The 19,347-nt window shown below is 36.0% G+C and overlaps 1 protein-coding gene across 4 annotated transcripts; it reads right to left on the bottom strand.

Moving 5' to 3' along the window:
• On the bottom strand, nt 1-13,052 carry LOC127449979 (cell death-inducing p53-target protein 1-like). 4 transcript variants are annotated; one of them, XM_051713648.1, is made up of 6 exons: nt 12,858-13,052; nt 11,065-11,137; nt 10,484-10,617; nt 7,712-7,864; nt 6,966-7,233; nt 1-2,506 (listed from the first exon to the last, which is right to left on the bottom strand). In XM_051713648.1, exons 3-6 carry the CDS (start codon nt 10,566-10,568, stop codon nt 2,395-2,397), a joined length of 618 nt encoding a protein of 205 aa, XP_051569608.1. In that variant the 5' UTR covers nt 10,569-10,617; nt 11,065-11,137; nt 12,858-13,052; the 3' UTR covers nt 1-2,394. The 4 variants fall into 4 exon arrangements, with proteins under 4 accessions (XP_051569608.1, XP_051569610.1, XP_051569607.1 ...); XM_051713650.1 differs by having other exon boundaries at nt 7,757-7,864; nt 12,858-13,051; XM_051713647.1 differs by having other exon boundaries at nt 7,712-7,867; nt 12,858-13,048.
• Nucleotides 13,053-19,347: the final 6,295 nt, after the last annotated feature.

Genomic DNA, 19,347 nt, shown 5'->3' with positions numbered 1-19,347 from the left:
TACGGTTTTTCCTTTTTATTTGTTCAAATAATCACAAGTCCATATGTTTTGATTAACATACACATTTGAGACTTCAGTTTAGCATGGCATCATGTGTTGTGCCACAGACTATTCTCAAGGCATGTATCTACAGTTTCTGCATTCCTGTAACACAACTTAACGTCTACTCTGTCTGGCACAGCATCAAGTCACTTCATAAAGCATTTACCTGCAGACCTATGAAGTCAAGAGCTTAATAGATTAAAGGGAGCCAGCCTGGGTTGTGCAAGTATACCCCATGAACATGCATACATATTGCCAGGAGATTATTCTCAATATTCAAATAGACATCCAATAAGTTATGTGTAGATGACAAAGAGGTATCCTTTATTACATACAGGTTGTGGCTCACAGGATGAGATGAAATGGGGTTGGATGAGGTAATTTTTCAATCAAACAAATAGGAGATTTGGATTCCCAAGTACTGGATACATTGAAACCAAGCCCTAACAAGTTAGCAAGTTATTTTTGTAATGCCTGGGTATGCATATTATGGCAGAGGTGCAAATACTATGAAAAGAGTTAAATTATAGATCTGGAGAAAATAACCATATATAACAAGACAGTAGGTTTATATGCACATTTACAGAGAGAGCGCTACAATTGTTTAATTTACGATGAATACTACAATGGAAAGACGGAAAGTTTGACGCTTAAACAACTATAATGTTGCCGGATTGTCTACCAGAGAAACATTATAGAATATCTGCAACATCATCTTACAAAAATGGCATAAATTAATGCCATATTCAGATATTGTGTCTAAGCACTGCTGATGATGGTATCTTGGATTTCTGTAACTTCTCAACAGTAAATTACATCAGGACCGAACAGAATGATCTGTAATGTTTACAAATGGTATTTTGCAATCAGAACAGTTATTCTAAGCCAAGTGCTGATGGCACTGACCACGCTCGGTCATTTAAGTTTTAGGGTGATCCAAACAATTTAACAAAAGAAACAATTCATAGTTAGAGATGACAAAGAAAATTAAACAATCTCTCTAGAGACATTACAATTTCACACACACACAAAAAAGGAAAGAACAGGACAATCACCCCCTAAATCCTGTTGCATACAATATTAGTAAGCGAACGGTTAATCTGCTCTGAATTATGAAGCCCAGTGTGGCACGCTGAGCTCAGAGAACTGAGTGAGACATATGGCCCAACAGAGCTCTGTGCAAGATTACAGTGATGTCATGCAGCGTGATTCATCATGCTGGTGAATTCCAACAGCAAAGTAGCTTTGAACAGCCTGACCAGAAATATCCTCCTCCTTTGAAGAAAGCACCTTTACTATGTACAAGTAAAAGATAATTAAAAGACAAATTAAAGAGTCTTCAGTGACAAACGAATCTTGAAAATGTTAATTTTAGACATGTTTTAACACCAATTTTATTTTAGTACTGGTAACTTGACTGGACACTAGATATCAGTTTATATAGTCTCAAACAGTTTTCATGTAGTTTACTGACATCACAAAACATTTAGTATGGTGGTTCAAGATGCACCTTTGCTATCATTCTGATTCAAAGTTCAAAAAAGAAAGTAAGTGTATTGGTCAAATTTCACAAATATGACCCTAACATGAACTGCATGGTGTTATTACACCATGAGCTTTATGAAACCTATCTAATATCTGTTAATTATTACAAGAAGGGTGAGATGGATATTCACATCCCTTAGCAAAAGAAACCCTTCATCTAAAATTACACAAATCTACACAACAATTTGTAACAATCCTCGCCAACAAATATATTAACCAAATACAAAAGTGAAAGAAAGTTTCCTCCATAACATTTGCATAAGATGCCAAATATAGAGAAAGATTATCGCATGTAAAATCAACAACATTACTCCAGGATTTTACAGCGTTATTCCCAGACTCAGCCATCAAAGACTTCCATTTTAATATGTTAAAATAACAATGCATAAAATAATATATCTCCTACAATTCAAACATTACTGACCCTGAAGTGAACTTCATTTAGTTTTCATTTAGCTGAATTGTTCACGTGAGCTTGTCACAGTTACGATGTTCACATATTTTTCTAAACTGATTCACTTGGCTTAATAAAAAAAAAAAAGCCCCTGTAACCCAGACCATTGTGCAAATAAAATGTACTGATTCGTAATGCCTTCTTCAATCACTGCTTGTCTTCTATGCTTCATTTAGAGTTGTCAGTAATTATATCATGTTCTCTGTACATTAAGTGTTAGAATCAATAGTTATATAAAATCAGAGCTGGCTAAAACTATGGGCAAAATTAACACAGAGCAGATGGAAATGAAAGGGTCATCAACACCCACTAGAGTGAGGTCACAGCCTGATTGTTGAGTATTGGATAAACTGTTAGCATATGCGCTTGTATGTGTAAATATAGCCCTTGCAGTTCGGGCAAGTATGTGTCACATCCTTGAGGTCGTCAATCATACAGGGGATCAAGCAACAGCCTAGATCGCAACTGTAAAAGAAGAAAAAAATATTAAGTCACGTGCATTAGTCATTAGAAATCATTCATTTTACAGGATGCCACTGAGATCAAATTCCCTTAAACTGATGATGTGGCTGCATATTAGATCGTATTGTCTCTACACCTGGTATTGACATCAGTTTTGGGTCAGTGTTGGATCCGATACCTGGATCGGTATTGGCTCAGATACTGACATTTGTAGACGGATGGGGTATCGTTCCACGAGCCTAATCCAAATCCTATACTATGTGTTAGTCATGTTCGATACTGTCAAGCTCAAAAAATGACATAAAAGAACCACAAAAACACCATTAAAGTAGTTCATATGACTCGTACATTTTTAAGGCATGATACAAGTATTTGTCTGGTACCTTAATATAGAATAAAATCAAAACCAGATTGAAGTTTGATGCTTTTATTACAAAGATTCTTGTAAAGGTTTAAAGTAGTTGTGTCTGACTGGCAAACTATTACTTCTCACTACTACTTTCAGCTGATTCAGATCATATTTTCACTGGGCTGCCCCCTGTCATTTCACAGAATAGTACAATGGCAAGCGTGTCAAGTATAAACGCCTCTAGAATTTAAGGAGGTGCGCATGCAGTCTGCGGCCCGGCGCGCTGCCGTGCCAGGTGGAAGTATAAACAAGGCTTTAGTGAATGGCGCTGCTCTGTTGACATACTATTTTTTTAGCCTTCACGCAGTGCGCAATATTTGAGCGCTACTCATGAACAACATCTCAGATGTAGACGCTCAATAGTTCGGTTCACTTATAACAGGGGTCGGCAACCTATGGCATGCGTGCCAGCATTGGCATGCGGAGGGATAATCACTTGCACGCCAGAAACTGCGAGAGAGGAAAAGACTATTTTATTCAAATGAAATTCCGCACATGCATTCCAATCTACAGCTTGATGTAATTCTTCCTCATCATCACGCAGCATGTTTTCTTGAGCTGAATGGGAGGCTAAACAAAAAGTTAAAATGTAACGAGACTGCAGCATATCCAACAGACTCGTACAGCACATGCAAGCCATTCGCACTTCACGAGCCGGCAGCGCTTCACTTTCGGTTAATCGTGTGAGTAAACACACCCGCTTTGCTTCGGTCAGGCTGTGTGGATGACATTCCGTGTTTCATTTGTTTCTTTTTGCTTTCAGAACAACACGTGATGTAATAAGGAAAACACCACTATTAATCCTTGAGATTTCCAACCCAGCATACAGGTACACCCTCCTTAAACCATCGTCACACTCAAAATTACATTAAACGATTAAAAGAGAAAACATAAACCCACATCGTGGGGTTCAGAAATCTGAGTCTATTCAAAATATAAATTAAACCTGGAAATAAAGTTTTAGGATTTTGCAGGTGCGATTCACCAAAAAGGGCTAAATAGTTGATTGGCTTGTGATGTGAGAATGGCTTGCACGCGCAGCGCGAGTCTCGTCACACTTTAGTGTTTAGCCTCCCATTCAGCTGATGACAACCAAGATGTAGATTGGAATGCAGGTGCAAAAAACTTCTTATAAATAAAATAGCCTGCTCCTCTCTCGCTGTTGCTTGCATGCTAGTGATTACTCCCCTGTGTGATTTAGAACATATGAAATATTTAAGATTCCACAATTTCGTGATCAGTAATCAAATAAGCAAATTTGTGACATTAACTGTGTTAACTCATTTTGTACAAAAGGACAGGATTTCTTTCATGAAAGCACTTTCTCAAGATGCTCTGTGAAAATTCACATGCAGGATCAGGACATCGGGTTTTGCACATATTTTTCACTCGAACTGTTATGCTGATAATATCATATGTAATGAAAAATAAATGATTAAATTAGAAAAATGCTAAATAGAAAAATGTTCTCAAATGAACTCAAACCTCGGGGGGCACAGCCATTGATCAGGAAAATACAAAATGGCACTCCATGTCAAAAAGGTTGCTGAACCCTGACTTATAATATGAATTTAGAACGGCACCGGAGATGCATTTTACCAGAATTTGAATAAGCGAATTAAACTACTGTGAACTTGCCTACAAACAGACACATACAGGACTTCCTGGAGAGATCAGAATGTCAAAATAAAAGCGTGAGGGTTTTAAAGTTAAAGGTGCACGACTGAGAAATATTACTGTTGTATTTAAAATTCTAAAAGTCAATAATAATAATACATTATTATTACTGTTTGTTTACAAATTATAACAATATTTAAGTTAAATGGGTTCCAAAAAATAACTGTGTGAATGAAAAGTGGACTGATTATTTGCAACTAAACTGAACAAAAAATAGATCTGAATCCTTTAATATCCAGATACAAAATTGAAACATTTTTGTATCTGGCGCACACACACACACACAAAAAAACTGCCTTCTTTTCTACTGAACACTTAGACTAGAATTACAGTTAATTTTGCTGCTACACAATCCAGTAGACTAGTTAATAACTAAGTTTTTCTTAATAAGCTATACATTTATACTGAAATAATGTGTAGTTATGTTACAGAGTACCCCCAATTAGTTCCACACAATAATGTAAAGATATTCTAAACTGTATCGGATCGGTATCGGCCGATACTGAGATTTCAGATATCGGAATCGGAAAAGAAAAAAGTGGAATCGATGCATCCCTATTTCTAACGTGAAGTGGACAGTGATTAATACAGGTGCGAATAGTATAGACAAAAAACATTTAGTGATTTGTCCTGGATTACAGCAATTGACATCTACTCACCTATAAATGAACCATTCCACAAAAACAACAGTTATAAACGTTGCTGGCTTAAATAGAAAACAACCGTTCAATCATAAATTTTGGAAAAGCATGCACAAGACTAGGGCTGAACCAATATCATTTTTTTCTCCTACTGTACCTGATACCTGAACTCTCAGTATTGTTTTTTTCTTAATGAATTTAAAATATCGATAACTAACTGTGTGGAACTGATGGGGAGAACTATTTTATGTGTAAAGAAACAAAAACCTATAACTACACATTATTTCATTATACAAAAACAAAAAAAAACTATTACATAACAACATGTGCAGCCTATTAAGAAAAACGTAGTTTTTGTTAACCAGTCTGCTGGATGCAGCAGCAAAATTAACAGTAATTCCAGTGAAAGTCAAGACAAGAAGCCATTTCTCTTTTACAAATTTTTTTTCAACTTCTCTCTGGACTTTTATATGGTTTCAGTTCTCTTTTTTGCTCATTTTCAATCACATAGTAATTTTTTGGAACCCAGTCAACTTAAATATTTTTTTTTTATAATTTGTTAAATTACAAATGTAATAATAATAATAATAATAATAATAAATTTATGATGTTATTTTGTTACTGAGTGATGCCTTTCCCACGATAGGAAAAAGGTGCCATACATTGTTCCTATCAGGCCACTCTGCCTAACAGACTCCAGTGTTTAGGATTAGGATGGAGGCAGGGTAAGGGCATCTGCTGCCTGCCAGGAACAAACTGTGGCCCCTTTGTACAATGGGCTACAATTACTAGTGCTGCATTTCCGTTGTAATTTCATAGAGCTTTTATTTTGACTCTGGCTTTTATTTTGACAGACTGCTTCAGGAAGACTCCAGTAGAGTGTTTGTCGGCTTGTTCACAGTGGTTTAATTTGCTTTTCATTTAACATCTGGTGAAATGTGCATCCGGTGCCATTCTCAATGCATGTTATAAGCGAACAAATACATCTGAGATGAAGTTTGTGTGGAGCGCTCACATATCACATACTCGTTAAGGGAAGCATGCTGTGCATGCAGACTGTGTATTTATTTATTAAACACAGCCTTTTGCAATTCACAAAGCTATCATATGTCTTCAAGAGTCTTTGAACAAAATGCACGAGTCAAACTGACTACTTTAATGGTGCTTTAAAGTGTCTTATTTGTCATTCTTTGAGCTTGATGGTAACGACCATAAATAACATGTGGTACTGAATTTGGATCGGGATCGTCGGATCCGGGTAAAAACATCAGTATTGGAGCCGATACCAATCCAGGTATCATATCGGTGCATCCCTACATAAGACTTGAGAAAACTTATTCAGTATGCCCAAAATCACCAGAGACATGCATCACGTGAAGCTTGCACATCCGAAGTTCAGTTTATCAACTAAAATAACAAAGAGCATTTTGCTCAGTAGTGTTTGTGATTAAAATTTAAGTATATTTGGGTGCAATAGACCCACTTTATGAACTACTACATAAAGAACTACTTTATGTGCCTTCTTAACCATTTCAGCACTTTAAAAATCCAGTGACACACTGATTTAGTTAATGATGTGTGTAGTCACGAAATCAGAGACCCTCCTCTCGAAATCCAATCACAAGAGACACATTTGATAAGGCAATCTGTCTCACCTGACCACTTGAGGTCGGATCACCCAAAATGGGTGCTAATACCAGGTAAACAAGTCCATTGTGCTGTACTGTCCACTTACCCGACAAAGAAGCAGAAGAGACAGAAGAGGGTATTCATGAGGCCGATGTCGTGGCTGATGCATGTGATGATGGGTTGCTGGCAGTGTGGACACACCATTTGCACTGGAGCTGACTGGAACATCTCCCCCTGTAGAACAGTCACAGTAGTGGCTGCACCAGGAGGGGTGATAACAGTGGCTGTGTGGCCAGGAGCAAAGTGACTGGGCCCTGGAGCGTAGTGCTCCGCCATTGGATGAGGATAGTGCCCATAGGGAGGGTAATAACCACCTGCAATGCATTGAAATTTAGTTTAGGTTAACGAATTTCTACACACAGATTGTATCTAGTGGAACATCTTGTCTATAATGAGAAAAACAATACATGAGTCCTTTGTAGGAGCAATGTGCAAACGCAAAGAAGCGATTAATCATTTCTGTTTATAATAGTTTTTGTTCTAACCAGCTATGACTGCAACAAAAGACAAGACTTTTGATTTCTATCTCATTGCACAGGGTAGCCATACCTACAGTTAAGTCCCAGTGGTAATGCTGTTTTCCCCCAAAATGTATCATTATATGGTATTATTGCCTTAACCTATATTACAATAACATTTTCCAGCATGAACTATTGGCAAGATTTTATACATCACAAAAATCTGACTGCTAAAGTTTTTAATATAACTTTGCATTGGTAATGTAACTCTCCTCTGTTCATGTGTGAAATGCTCAAGATTCAGCTTCAGATGCAGTTTGGTTAGCAGACCCACCATGTGGATGAGACATAGCCATAGGCTTAGGCATTGCACCTTCACCTGGGACATGTGGAGGAACAAAGCCAGGTTGTAGTGTGGCTTCATAAGGTGGAGGTCCATATTCTGGAGGTAGGGGCTGTCTCTGTGGAGGTCCTGTCACTACTGCAGCTGCTGAGGAAATAGTTTGATGAAAAATGTTAAGAAATGACAGAACTTCTGTTTCCCACCCGCTAGACTTCTGTAAGACAAATGAGATTAGGGCTGCACAATTAACTGAATAAATAATCAAAAAAAATTTACCGCTGGGTGGTATAGCAATATACATCATTGCAATGGTATAAAGTGTCAAAGGGTAGAGATGTTTCTATCCCGTGTAAAGTATATATGTAAATATCTGTGTGCAACGCTCCACTTTTTCTCACAGTGTTGGATCTCTCTGTCTTTCTGAGAGAGAGAGAGAGAGAGAAGGTATGTTAAGATGGTTAATAGTGGTCGACCGATATATCGCATCGGCCGATAAATTTTCCCATTTGGCCGATTTGTTTCTTGAGGGAGCCGAGAATCGCCTGCTTGCATGTGAAGCGACTGAGACATGTAAACGACCAGTCATGGTTCGTTTTGTTGTTACGTGCCATTGTGTGTGATTTAGCAATTTTTTATTTATGTTATTTACTATATTAAATTGTGTGATATATCGGCATTTTATCGGCCTATTGGCCATCCTGCTCTCTGGATATCGGCATCTGCAATTAAAAAACCCATATCGGTCGACCACTAATGGTTAATATGAAAACTGATGTGCCAATTATGTTTGATGCTTCATAAATGGTTTTCTTTCTTGCGTTTCTTTTATCGGTCAACATGACAGACAGCATTTTGGAATTATCTGGTTTGTGTAACCTCATAATAACAGAGAGAGAATCAATCGCACTAAGTGAATAGCCTCAGGAATGATTAAATAACACCTTTGTCAACCGTACATTTATATCTACTACACAGTCTGCAAAAACATTTCCAGTTTCAGATGGAAAGCTAAATCCAAAATAAATATGTGATGGAGGGGTTTGCTTCAGAATCACACTAAATGCTGATGTTCAACTAGGGAGAAGCCTCTCAACATCGAGTCAGTCTGGGTTTACATGAAGAGACAGAAGCAATTTAGACAGCCTAAATAGATAGAAGAACTGTGGCAAGTTCTTCAAGACACTTGGGACATCCTATTTTGCCAACAACCAAGAAAAACTGTGTCCAGGTGTACCTAGGAGAATTGGTGCTGTTTTGAAGGCAAAGGTGGTCACACCAAATATTGATTTAGCTTTTTTATGTTTACTGGACTTTGTATGATGTTAATTGATAAATGAAAACTATTTCTGAAGACATCCTCACTATGAAATATTTTTCACAAGTGCCTAAAACTTTTGCACAGTACTGTATACTTATATATACACACTGGCGGCCAAAAGTTTGGAATAATGTACAGATTTTGCTGTTTCGGAAGGAAATTGGTACTTTAATTCACCAAAGTGGCATTCAACTGATCACAAAATATATTCAGGACATTACTGATGTAAAAAAATAGCACTATCACTATTTGAAAAAAGTCATTTTTGATCAAATCTAGACAGGCCCCTTTTCCAGCAGCCATCACTCCAACACCTTATCCTTGAGTAATCATGCTAAATTGCTAATTGGTACTAGAAAATCATTTGCCATTATATCAAACACAGTTGAAGGCTATTTGGTTCCTTAAATGAAGCTTAACATTGTCTTTGTGTTTGTTTTTGAGTTGCCACAGTATGCAATAGACTGGCATGTCTTAAGGTCAAGATTAGGTCAAAAATGGCAAAAAAGAAACAGCTTTCTCTAGAAACTCATCAGTCAATCAATGTTTTGAGGAATGAAGGCTATACAATGCTTGAAACGGCAAAAAAACTGAAGATTTCATACAAAGGTATACATTAGTCTTCAAAGACAAAGGACAACTGGCTTTAACAAGGACAGAAAGAGATGTGGAAGGCCAGATGTGCAACTAAACAAGAGGATAAGTACATCAGAGTCTCTAGTTTTAGAAATAGATGCCTCACATGTCCTCTGCTGATTTACTGATGTTTACAACAGCAATAAATGAATTCAGGAACACAGTTTTCAGCTTGTTTTGAATATGTAGCCTACATAAAGAATGTCCTGCAGTTAATCCACCCAAAATTTGCATTGTAGTGTAAATTCTATTCATCAGAATTAATCTCAATTACAATATCGAGGGAAATAATTGACTATTATGATTATTGTCATACTTGTGCAGCCCTAATTCAGAGTCTATTCATACCGCCTTCCATAATTCACTTATTTCTTTGTACACATTCACTTTCACTTTGTACACATATTAAACATTAATAAATATAAATATTTGACTTATGTGGTTATGCTTTCAGCTACCCTTAAAAGTACAGTACTCTCAGCTCCGTTTAACACATATTACCATATTTAAATATATTCCACAGAGTTCTGAACATTTTCCCCCAAAATGAGTGCATAAATGTAATTCTGCAAATTCTCTCTGGTCCTGGCAAAGGTTTGCAATGCCTTCCTACATACAATGCATTCTTTTTGGTTCCATGATAAATTCAAAAAGTAGGAAAGTGCCTTCATTCAAGTTTCCATGGTTTCCTGGAACAACTTTTGAGGGTGAAGGGCTTCTTCAATGCACTGCATTTACATTTTTTGTGAGTTTGTCTGCAGGTTTAAAAAGGATCAAATCAACTGATGAGAAAACATCTAGGTATTTACCTGAAACAGGAGGTTGTCCATTTTTCTCCTCGAGAAGAGGGGCACTGGGGCCCCCTGGGTAGGGAGGAGGGGGGTCACTGGACATGTTGGTTCTTTGGAAAGAGGGCCAGACAAGGGAGCTCCGCTCGCACTACCTTCAGGAAGACAAACAGGAGTGACAGTTCAAAAACCACACAGTGTAATCTGATAGCACTACCTCTCACTACTGTTGCCGAGGCATTTAAAGCACACCCAATTATCATTGATTTGCAGACCCACACTGCCTCGATTCCCCTGAGCCCACAAATAAGAAGAGAACATCCATAACCATAAATGATCTGTTCATATGTACACTTTTTCTTTGCACTACAGACTAATAAATGTCAGTAGGGCAACCCAAGTGCATATAGGCCTAAATCCCAATTCTAATGGTTGCAATTATAAACATTGGCCTTGATGATATAGCTGACATATCTGTGCATTAAATGAGTCAACTGTATAGACTATAAAATAAACATATGACATATATTAAGTAAAATATATGAATTCTCTTAACAGATGTCAGTTTGTTCAATAACCCGAATGGTTAGGTACCAAATCACCTGTCAGTTCAAGGTAGATCCAACAAATCAAGCCTCTTGTTGCACCAAACACCAAAACAGCTAGAAAACCAATCTGGAGACACAAAACATGAAAATAAAATAAGTTAACTTCTTGCGATGTTCATAATTAAGCAGCAAGTGTTATCTTCAGTATCTCTGGTTTGAGTTTTTGTCCTTAAGAGGTTGAAGCAATAATATTTACAGTAATAACACAACGGTACAGCACGGTATTCTTGGAAACTTAAATACAAGGGTAAATCCCAACCCAATGTCAAACACTGTAAAATAAGTGTCCATATGTTAAAAAAATAAACATTATAAAAGTGTATGGAAAATAAATGCAAATCAGGAGCAAGGTGATGGAGGAAATTGTAGCTCATTTGGAAGCCAAATCTAAGTATAGTCTTACTGGGTGCAATAACTGAATAGAATATGCATTGAATATAACCTCTTTAACAACTTGTAATAAACTGCCCTCATACAGTATAGGATTACTTAACTGCACATATGCACAAGAAGATACGTACATAAATATTACAATGCTCTATTAATGCTCACTTCAAATATTTACAATCAGATAGTCAATAAGGCTCCTTTTAATTAAAATGACTGAAGTGGGTCAAAGATGCATCCCCTGACTCAGGTAAACAGGTCGTGATGTGACAGCTGGAGCATAAAAATATCATGTGTGACTTATGTCTATTGGTTTGTGTAGTCAAGGTAGCTCATAGACCAATTCACAGTCCTGTATTATTTAGCATTTAGGAAACGTTGACTGTAAGCTACTCTAACCACAAATATGCAAAAGCAATATACAGCCAGGGGCCCCAGAATACCCAGCTACGGCCCCGTGCACAATGCATTAGCCGTCAACATGTTTAATGCATTGCTGGCGTGCCATTAGGGCATTTGAGGTGTGCGTTCTCGTCTTTTCTGGAGTGTTGTGGAGGAGATGATGCGCTCAAACTGAGGCCAGCGATTATCCAACCTGCGTTTCATCCCCGCTTGCACTGATTACATAAGACATTCCTAACCTTAATGCTCTCACTATTACTAAACTTTTCTGTCTGTGACTCACTATAACAGAAGGGATGCATGCAAACTTGCATTTGTACCATCAGTTATTGCCCTCATCAAGGGGCTGTTCCACCGAACACGTTATTGCATCCGTCTACGTTGTTTTTCGATGTAAACATGCGTCTCTCTGCTCTATTCGTGACGATGCATCCAGCGGTTTTTTAGCGCAAGGACGATTTCGGTGTGAACAGCCCCTAACTCTATAATCTTATCAGTTTAGATCCTAATTTGAATTTTTCAGATCTTCATTTAGGACACATGATTAAAAGTCTATGTAATACGGTCCAGACGATTCCTACTAATACTATAAACTCATGTGGCTAATCTTGAATGCAGACAGTTACAATTATCCAGGTTGAACACCTAAAAATACGCCCACTGGCCCCAAATATAGTACGCAAGTTTACAGTAAAATCTGCAACAACCCCTGCTAGCCAACACTGTGGTTTAGGCATATTTACATAACATTAGCAAAGCATGGCAATGCAATGCGGTCTTTAGTATAAAATAATGCACCAGGTAGAGGTAGTAACTTCCATAGAACCATAAATATCAAATAAAATTCCTCGACGCTTCATACTTGTGCAGTTAATGATGAGAAAACACAGGCCTGAGTCAAAGACTGATGGCTCTAGCTACGCTATCATGTCAACGCACTAAATCAAAAACAACAGTCAGCTTCAGAAACACTGTTGATGCACGCAACACGCCATTACCTTCTGGATCCCTGGTGTTACAGTAAATGTCAGGCTGAAGAACTTTTCAAGGGTTTCTAGCTCATACGTTGACGTTTGTGGCTCTCCAGTAGCCCCACTTTTCCTATAACATCCGCTGCTTGGAATGATTTGACGTAAACGTGGAAGATGGGAGGTGTGCGTGTCCCATATGGATGCCGCGACTCATTTTACCTATGCTACTATGGCGAAGGCTTGGCTTATGAATATTAATTAGCTGACGTGAGTGGACGCCCCAGGAAGTTTACCAAGCAACGTCATCATTTCGTAATTAATATTCATTCTCTTGGCCTTCGTTGTAGTAGGATTTGTAAATTCACGTCGCGTTGAATGTTTTGCACCTTTCACTCGATTTTGGAAGCTAATATTACCACTGTAAATGGTGTAGATTTATGGTTGAATATACATTTTTTCGAATATAATCTTGCGAGTTTTGTAACGGAGAACAGTGTTATGAGAAAGGCCAAGTTGTCAAACGTTTTTGATAACAACGTCCACTCCATTATTCCATTCAAAGCTTCAAAAGTCTTTGGCATTAAAGTGGACTTCCATTCCACTGTAACCCACAGGAAATCAATTATTTATAGTCGTTTTTTTCGTTGCCAGGTTACTGAGACGATAACCGTAAATGATTAATTGGCGTCACACTCAGTCAGTCTGCAGAGATCTTATAGTACTGAGCTATCAACCTTCTCGGTTCTATCATTGTAGAGAGCATGACGGCTGTAACGGTCAACTAGCATTTTACGACAGTTTGCTGATGCTATACAAATGAATTGAGAGAGCCGTAAACTGACTCCTTCCGGTCGTAAAATCGTCCGTGGCTTCACTTATAAAACAGCAATTTTATCATAGTAAACTCCACACATAGTTCACTCCAAAAGGATTATTTAGTGTAAAACATGTTAAAGGTTAGCGTAAAGGTGGTTAATTCATGAAACTATGAGCTGTTTCCTCACAAAAGCGGGTTATTCAGCGTTGTGAAGCATCTCATAATCTAGGCTCTCTATCAGAAGGGCTTTGTCAGTCTGAAGACAGGCTTGTACACAATATTTAAAGGATTATTCCTGGTTCTGTACAAATTAAGATCAATCGACAGCATTTGTGGCATAATGTCGATTACCAAAAAAAAAACAAAAAAAAAAAATATATATATATATATATATATATATATATATATATATATATATATATATATATATATATATATATATATTTCCACTCGTCCCAAGAAAGAAAGAAAGAAAGAATAGAGGTTTCAGGGAGGTACTTACAATGGAATTGAATGGGGCCAATTTTTGGAGAGTTTACAGTCAGAAATGTGATACTTATAATTTTAAGAAAGCACTTACATTAATTATTCTACTAACACTCATACTCTCTGAGCTGTAAAATTGTAAAAAAAATTGACATTTTTACAGTTGTTTTAACATTTTAGGGTTTGTTGACATTACATCGTCATGGCAATGAAGTTGTAAAATTGGCTCTAACTTTACACAGAAAAAGGTTAGTAAGTGATTTTATCACACTAAAATCATGTTTACACGCATATTGATTAGGTCTGGCTATACTTTTGAAACAGTGAGTATTTTAATGTTTACGGATTGGCCCCATTCACTTCCATTGTAAGTGCCTCACTGTAACCCAGAGTTTTGCTTTTTTTAATAAAAAGAGGAACGAATGGAAATACATTTTTGTGGCTACCAATATTATGCCACAAATACTGTCGATTGAGTTTAACTTGTACTAAGAACTATGCCTTTAAAAAAATGTATGCAAAGTTGAATATTGAATGAGTTTTATGATCCCTCATAAATGTCAATGTCAAAGGCTTTTGTTTGTTTGTTTATGCTAGAAATGCCCTAGCATTTAATCAATTGATATGAATTGCAATTGTTAAAATACAGGATGATCAATTATAGCTTTTTATTTTTGATGCTATTCAGTCAACTAATTTTCTAGCCCCAAACTACACAGAGCAACAGTGGCATCATTAAATGAATTGATGGCAGTCTAGTAATGGCAGCCATTATTCAATAGCTATGATGAAACTGCAAAGAAATCGGATGTAGGCCTGACAAATGCCTGAAACATACAGTAAATACTGTATGTGAATGCAAACTCTTCTAGATATGCAAGCTCAATTTTACACCACAATTCATAAACTAAAGCATAAAATGCCTGCTATGATCAGCGTTCTCTTTAAGGTCAATTATTGTTCAAAAACTAAAAGTTTTGAATTCTGAACTTATTTTTTCATAGTACATTAAGCTCTTTTATATCAAACGATCAAGAAAACTGTGATAACTCATGATATAACACCTTTAATCAAATCTAACCAGTCTCTACCATTCTCTCTGTGATGTCTGAGAAGATGTGGCTTTAATAAATGGATGCCTGTAAACCTTGCAAACACCAAACAGTGTCACTTCTAGATGAATGATAGTCATATATGCCACCTATCAAAGGCAGACTAGTATGGCATGTGTAGAGCCCAGAAACAATTACTGTCCATCTAACCATTTAATAAGATCCCAGGCTACAATCTCGCAACGTGCATGGTTGCATCAACACTTACCTGTGGTGTGTAGTTTTTGTATTTCTGTAGACTTCTGTTGTGTCCTGTAACTAACACTGGAGGGCACTACACACAATAAAAGCTATATATGGTAACATTCTTCAGATATTTTTTTTCCATATCTTTAGAAGTTAGTAAACCATAAAAAAATACTGAGTACACCTTTAATACTTTAGATAAAATCCTTAACCCTAAGTATAAGCAATAATAGTCGTGACACTCGCCTTTAGCACCATTAAACATCCACATATCAAATACAATTTTGCACTACTGAAGGGCCATTATCACACGGACATCTTTTCAAAATAAAATGCATTATTTGAAGTAATAACAGTATTTAAAACACCTAGACTTAAAGAATTGATAAAAATTAATAAATATAAATAAATGCCCCTGAAAAATAATTCCAGGGGCATTTATTTATATTTATTAATTTTTTATTTCAAATTAAGCCTATACAGGGTTGGGAGGGTTACTTTTGAAATGTATTCCACTACAGATTACAGAATACATGCTGTAAAATGTAATTTGTAACGTATTTCGTTAGATTACTCAAGGTCAGTAACGTATTCTATATACTTTGGATTACTTCTTCAGCACTGGTAGATTTTTTCACTTGTTTTGACTATAAAAACTCTGCCAGTACAGTAAGACAAAATACACGTTAAAAATACATTCTCTGAAAAACCTAAATATCTTATGCAGTGTTGTTTCTAAAACAATATAAATCAAATTGATCTTGTTTTAAAGATTTTTTGATATTTTTACAGGAAAACAATACAAAAATTATCATCAAGAATACGATTTTTTCCCTAATATCAAAGGTCTTACTAGAAAAAAAAGAAATTATAATAAAAAAAATATGATCGTGCCTAGTAACGTGCATGTAAAATGTCTAGAAATAGCATTTTATCTTAGCATAAAGCTGACAATTTACACAAGGTTTATTTCTATTTCTTCTGCTCCAAACGTACTTCAAACTTACTTCTCCGTCTGCTCGTATGAATGTAACACATCATAAGAAAGTGTTTCACTGCTGTTCAAATGCACTTTGGATCGCATCATTTATATGTATAAATGTTTTCCGTCTGAAAGGACTAAATATTAAATGAAACAAATGACAATAAAATGCAAAGTAATCTCTTCAGTAATCAAAATACTTTTTGAATGTAACTGTATTCTAATTACCAATGATTTAAATTGTAACTGTAGTGGAATACAGTTACTTATATTTTGTAAAAAAAAAACGTATTTTAAATACGTAATCCCGTTACATGTATTCCATTACTCCCCAACCCTTAGCCTATATAAAACACGAGTGGTCAATTTATATCATTAAATGAATTGAACCTTAATTGAATCAATTAACCAAAATATTTAATCGTAACTAATGGTAATTAATTATAGAATTAACTAAAAATATGTATATTTTTAATCAAGATGAGGCTAGGCAAGTAAAATGTATTTATATATCAAATTTTGTACAATGGTAATTCAAAGTGCCTTACATAGAAATGATAAAGAGAGAGAGAGAAAATAAAAGTACATAACAGTCATACATTTTGATTTAGAAATGTTTTAAAATCAATAAAAGGAAAGAAAAAAGAATACAGATATATTATTACAAGATGAGACAGTGTAATCAGTGCAGCAGAGTGCTCAATCAATAAATGCACAGTTAAACAGATGTGTTCAGTTTGGATTTTAATGTGGCTACTTTTGGAGCACATCCGACCTCTTCAGAAAGCTGGCTCCCGTTGCGGGTGGCATAATAGCTAAACAATGTCTCACCTTGTTTTAAGTAAACCTTTATTTCTACAGTAACTGCATGATCTGAAAGGTCTATATTAGGTTTATATTCAACAAGCATATCTGCAATGTATAAGGGTCCTAGGCCATTGAGTGATTTATAAACTAGTAATAGTACTTTAAAATCAATCTAAATGTAACTGCACAAGAGAAAATACAAATTAACATCCATTCCACATTTTTCAGTTAAAGTGTTTGTGGTGATAGGGGCATGGCCGAGTGATGTCTGTTGAGAGAGAGGCCAGGAGAGGAAGAACGGTAAGGACTGACACCTGTGGGGAATTATTATTGCAGTTAGAGCTGGAGAGGGATAAAAGGGCAGTCCAGACCGCCGGAGGGGAGAGAGAGACACACACAGCAGTGTTTATGTGTGTGCATTTATGTCATGCTGCAAAGCCAATGTTTTGTGTTACACTGAAAAGTGTTTCAATAAAGAGACTTACGCTGGATTGTTTACCCGGCTCCCGCTTCCTCCTTCAGAGGCGAGCTAGTGATTTATAAGTGTTAAATTCCCCTAAAATACATTTATTCACACAAATTTACAGTTTCCCTGTTACTTAACTGATATGTTACTGAAAAAAAGGAAAATATCATGATTTTCACATGTGAAAATGTTATTTTAACCTGATATGTCTGTAAAATTATGTTCAGAAAAAAATATTTCTTTCAGTGTAATTTTTATTTTTATGGATATTGATATCAGACACACTGAAGAAGATCTGTGAAGTTCTCATGCTTGTGTGTGTCTCTGCTTTTTCCAATTTTCTGATTGGATTGTTATTTCCTTTTAAAGCCGCTCGTAACCAGCCATGTTTAAATTCTTGTTTTTAGCGCCGCAGTTGATTGACAGGTGAGGGGTGGCACTTATGCTGTCCCCTGGACGCATTCAGGATGGATTGGCATTTACACCTCAAGTGCGATGTAGTCACATGCGTTTTTGACCACATTCGTATGTTGTTTTTGTGATCTGATCACAAAACATTTAGACCTGTATTTAACGCTGACCACATGTGATTGGATCACCCAAAACACAACTTAATGCCAGGTGTAAACAGGGTCTTAGATGTGTACGTTTACTTAACCCATTTGGTTTGGGACAACAAATATATATATATATATATATTTTGAATTACTGAAACTGCACTGTAAAATGTAATAAGTTGACTTTACTTAAAAAAAGTGAGGAAAACAATTGCCTTTATAAAATCAAGTAATTATACTTATTTTTTTCAAGTAAATTGGACTATTCCTAGTTCACTTTACTTGAGCCAAATAAGTACATTTACTGCCAAATAAGTATATTTTACTTAGATTTTTTTAAGGCAATCAGTTTACATGCTTTTTTAAGTAAAGTTAACTAATTAGATTTTACAGTGTGGTTGGGGGATTTCTATTACCATAAAAATGTCTGTAATTTATCAGAAAACGATGTAAAAATGCTACAGTAAAAAAACGTCAATTGGTTAACAGGTAGTTACGTTAACATTTACAGTAAAAATTACAATATATTAATAAGACAGTAAATGTAATTTTACAGAAAATATTGTAAAAATGTTTTTAGATGTAAAAGTATGATTTTACTATATAATAAATGGTAAAAATATATATTATGTTTAACAAGAGTATACATATACTCTTATGGTAAACTATTGCTAAAATTATGGTGAAAAACAATAATTGGGCGTTCCCAGATCACATTTTATTATATTTTATGGAAATAGTTATGTTTCTTCTTATTTTTTTTAATTTTTTTTTTATATCTGTAATGTACATTGGTGTGTTCTATGTTATATTTTATGGAGTTTATTTCATGTCATCTTTTGGAATGCCACTACCCTGCCCAATTCGGTGTACCATTCTTGAAATGAGGGAGCGCCAATTGACTTCCATCATCCAATTATCTGTCTGTTAGTCATAACACTAGTTTGGACTCAGCTTTTTGTATATTTGTCACCTACAATAAGAACCGCCCCATCACCCAATATACATAGTCTAGGGCAGAATGAAATTTGAGTATCTATTGCCTCACATATCAAATTCTGGACTCTTACCCAGAATTCTTGAATCTTGGCACAGAACCACAGA

This window comes from Myxocyprinus asiaticus, chromosome 13 (assembly GCF_019703515.2).
Source record: "Myxocyprinus asiaticus isolate MX2 ecotype Aquarium Trade chromosome 13, UBuf_Myxa_2, whole genome shotgun sequence".
NCBI lineage: Eukaryota > Metazoa > Chordata > Actinopteri > Cypriniformes > Catostomidae > Myxocyprinus > Myxocyprinus asiaticus.
Note: the sequence above shows the minus strand (reverse complement) of the source record. Positions and strands in the feature narration are given on the sequence as shown.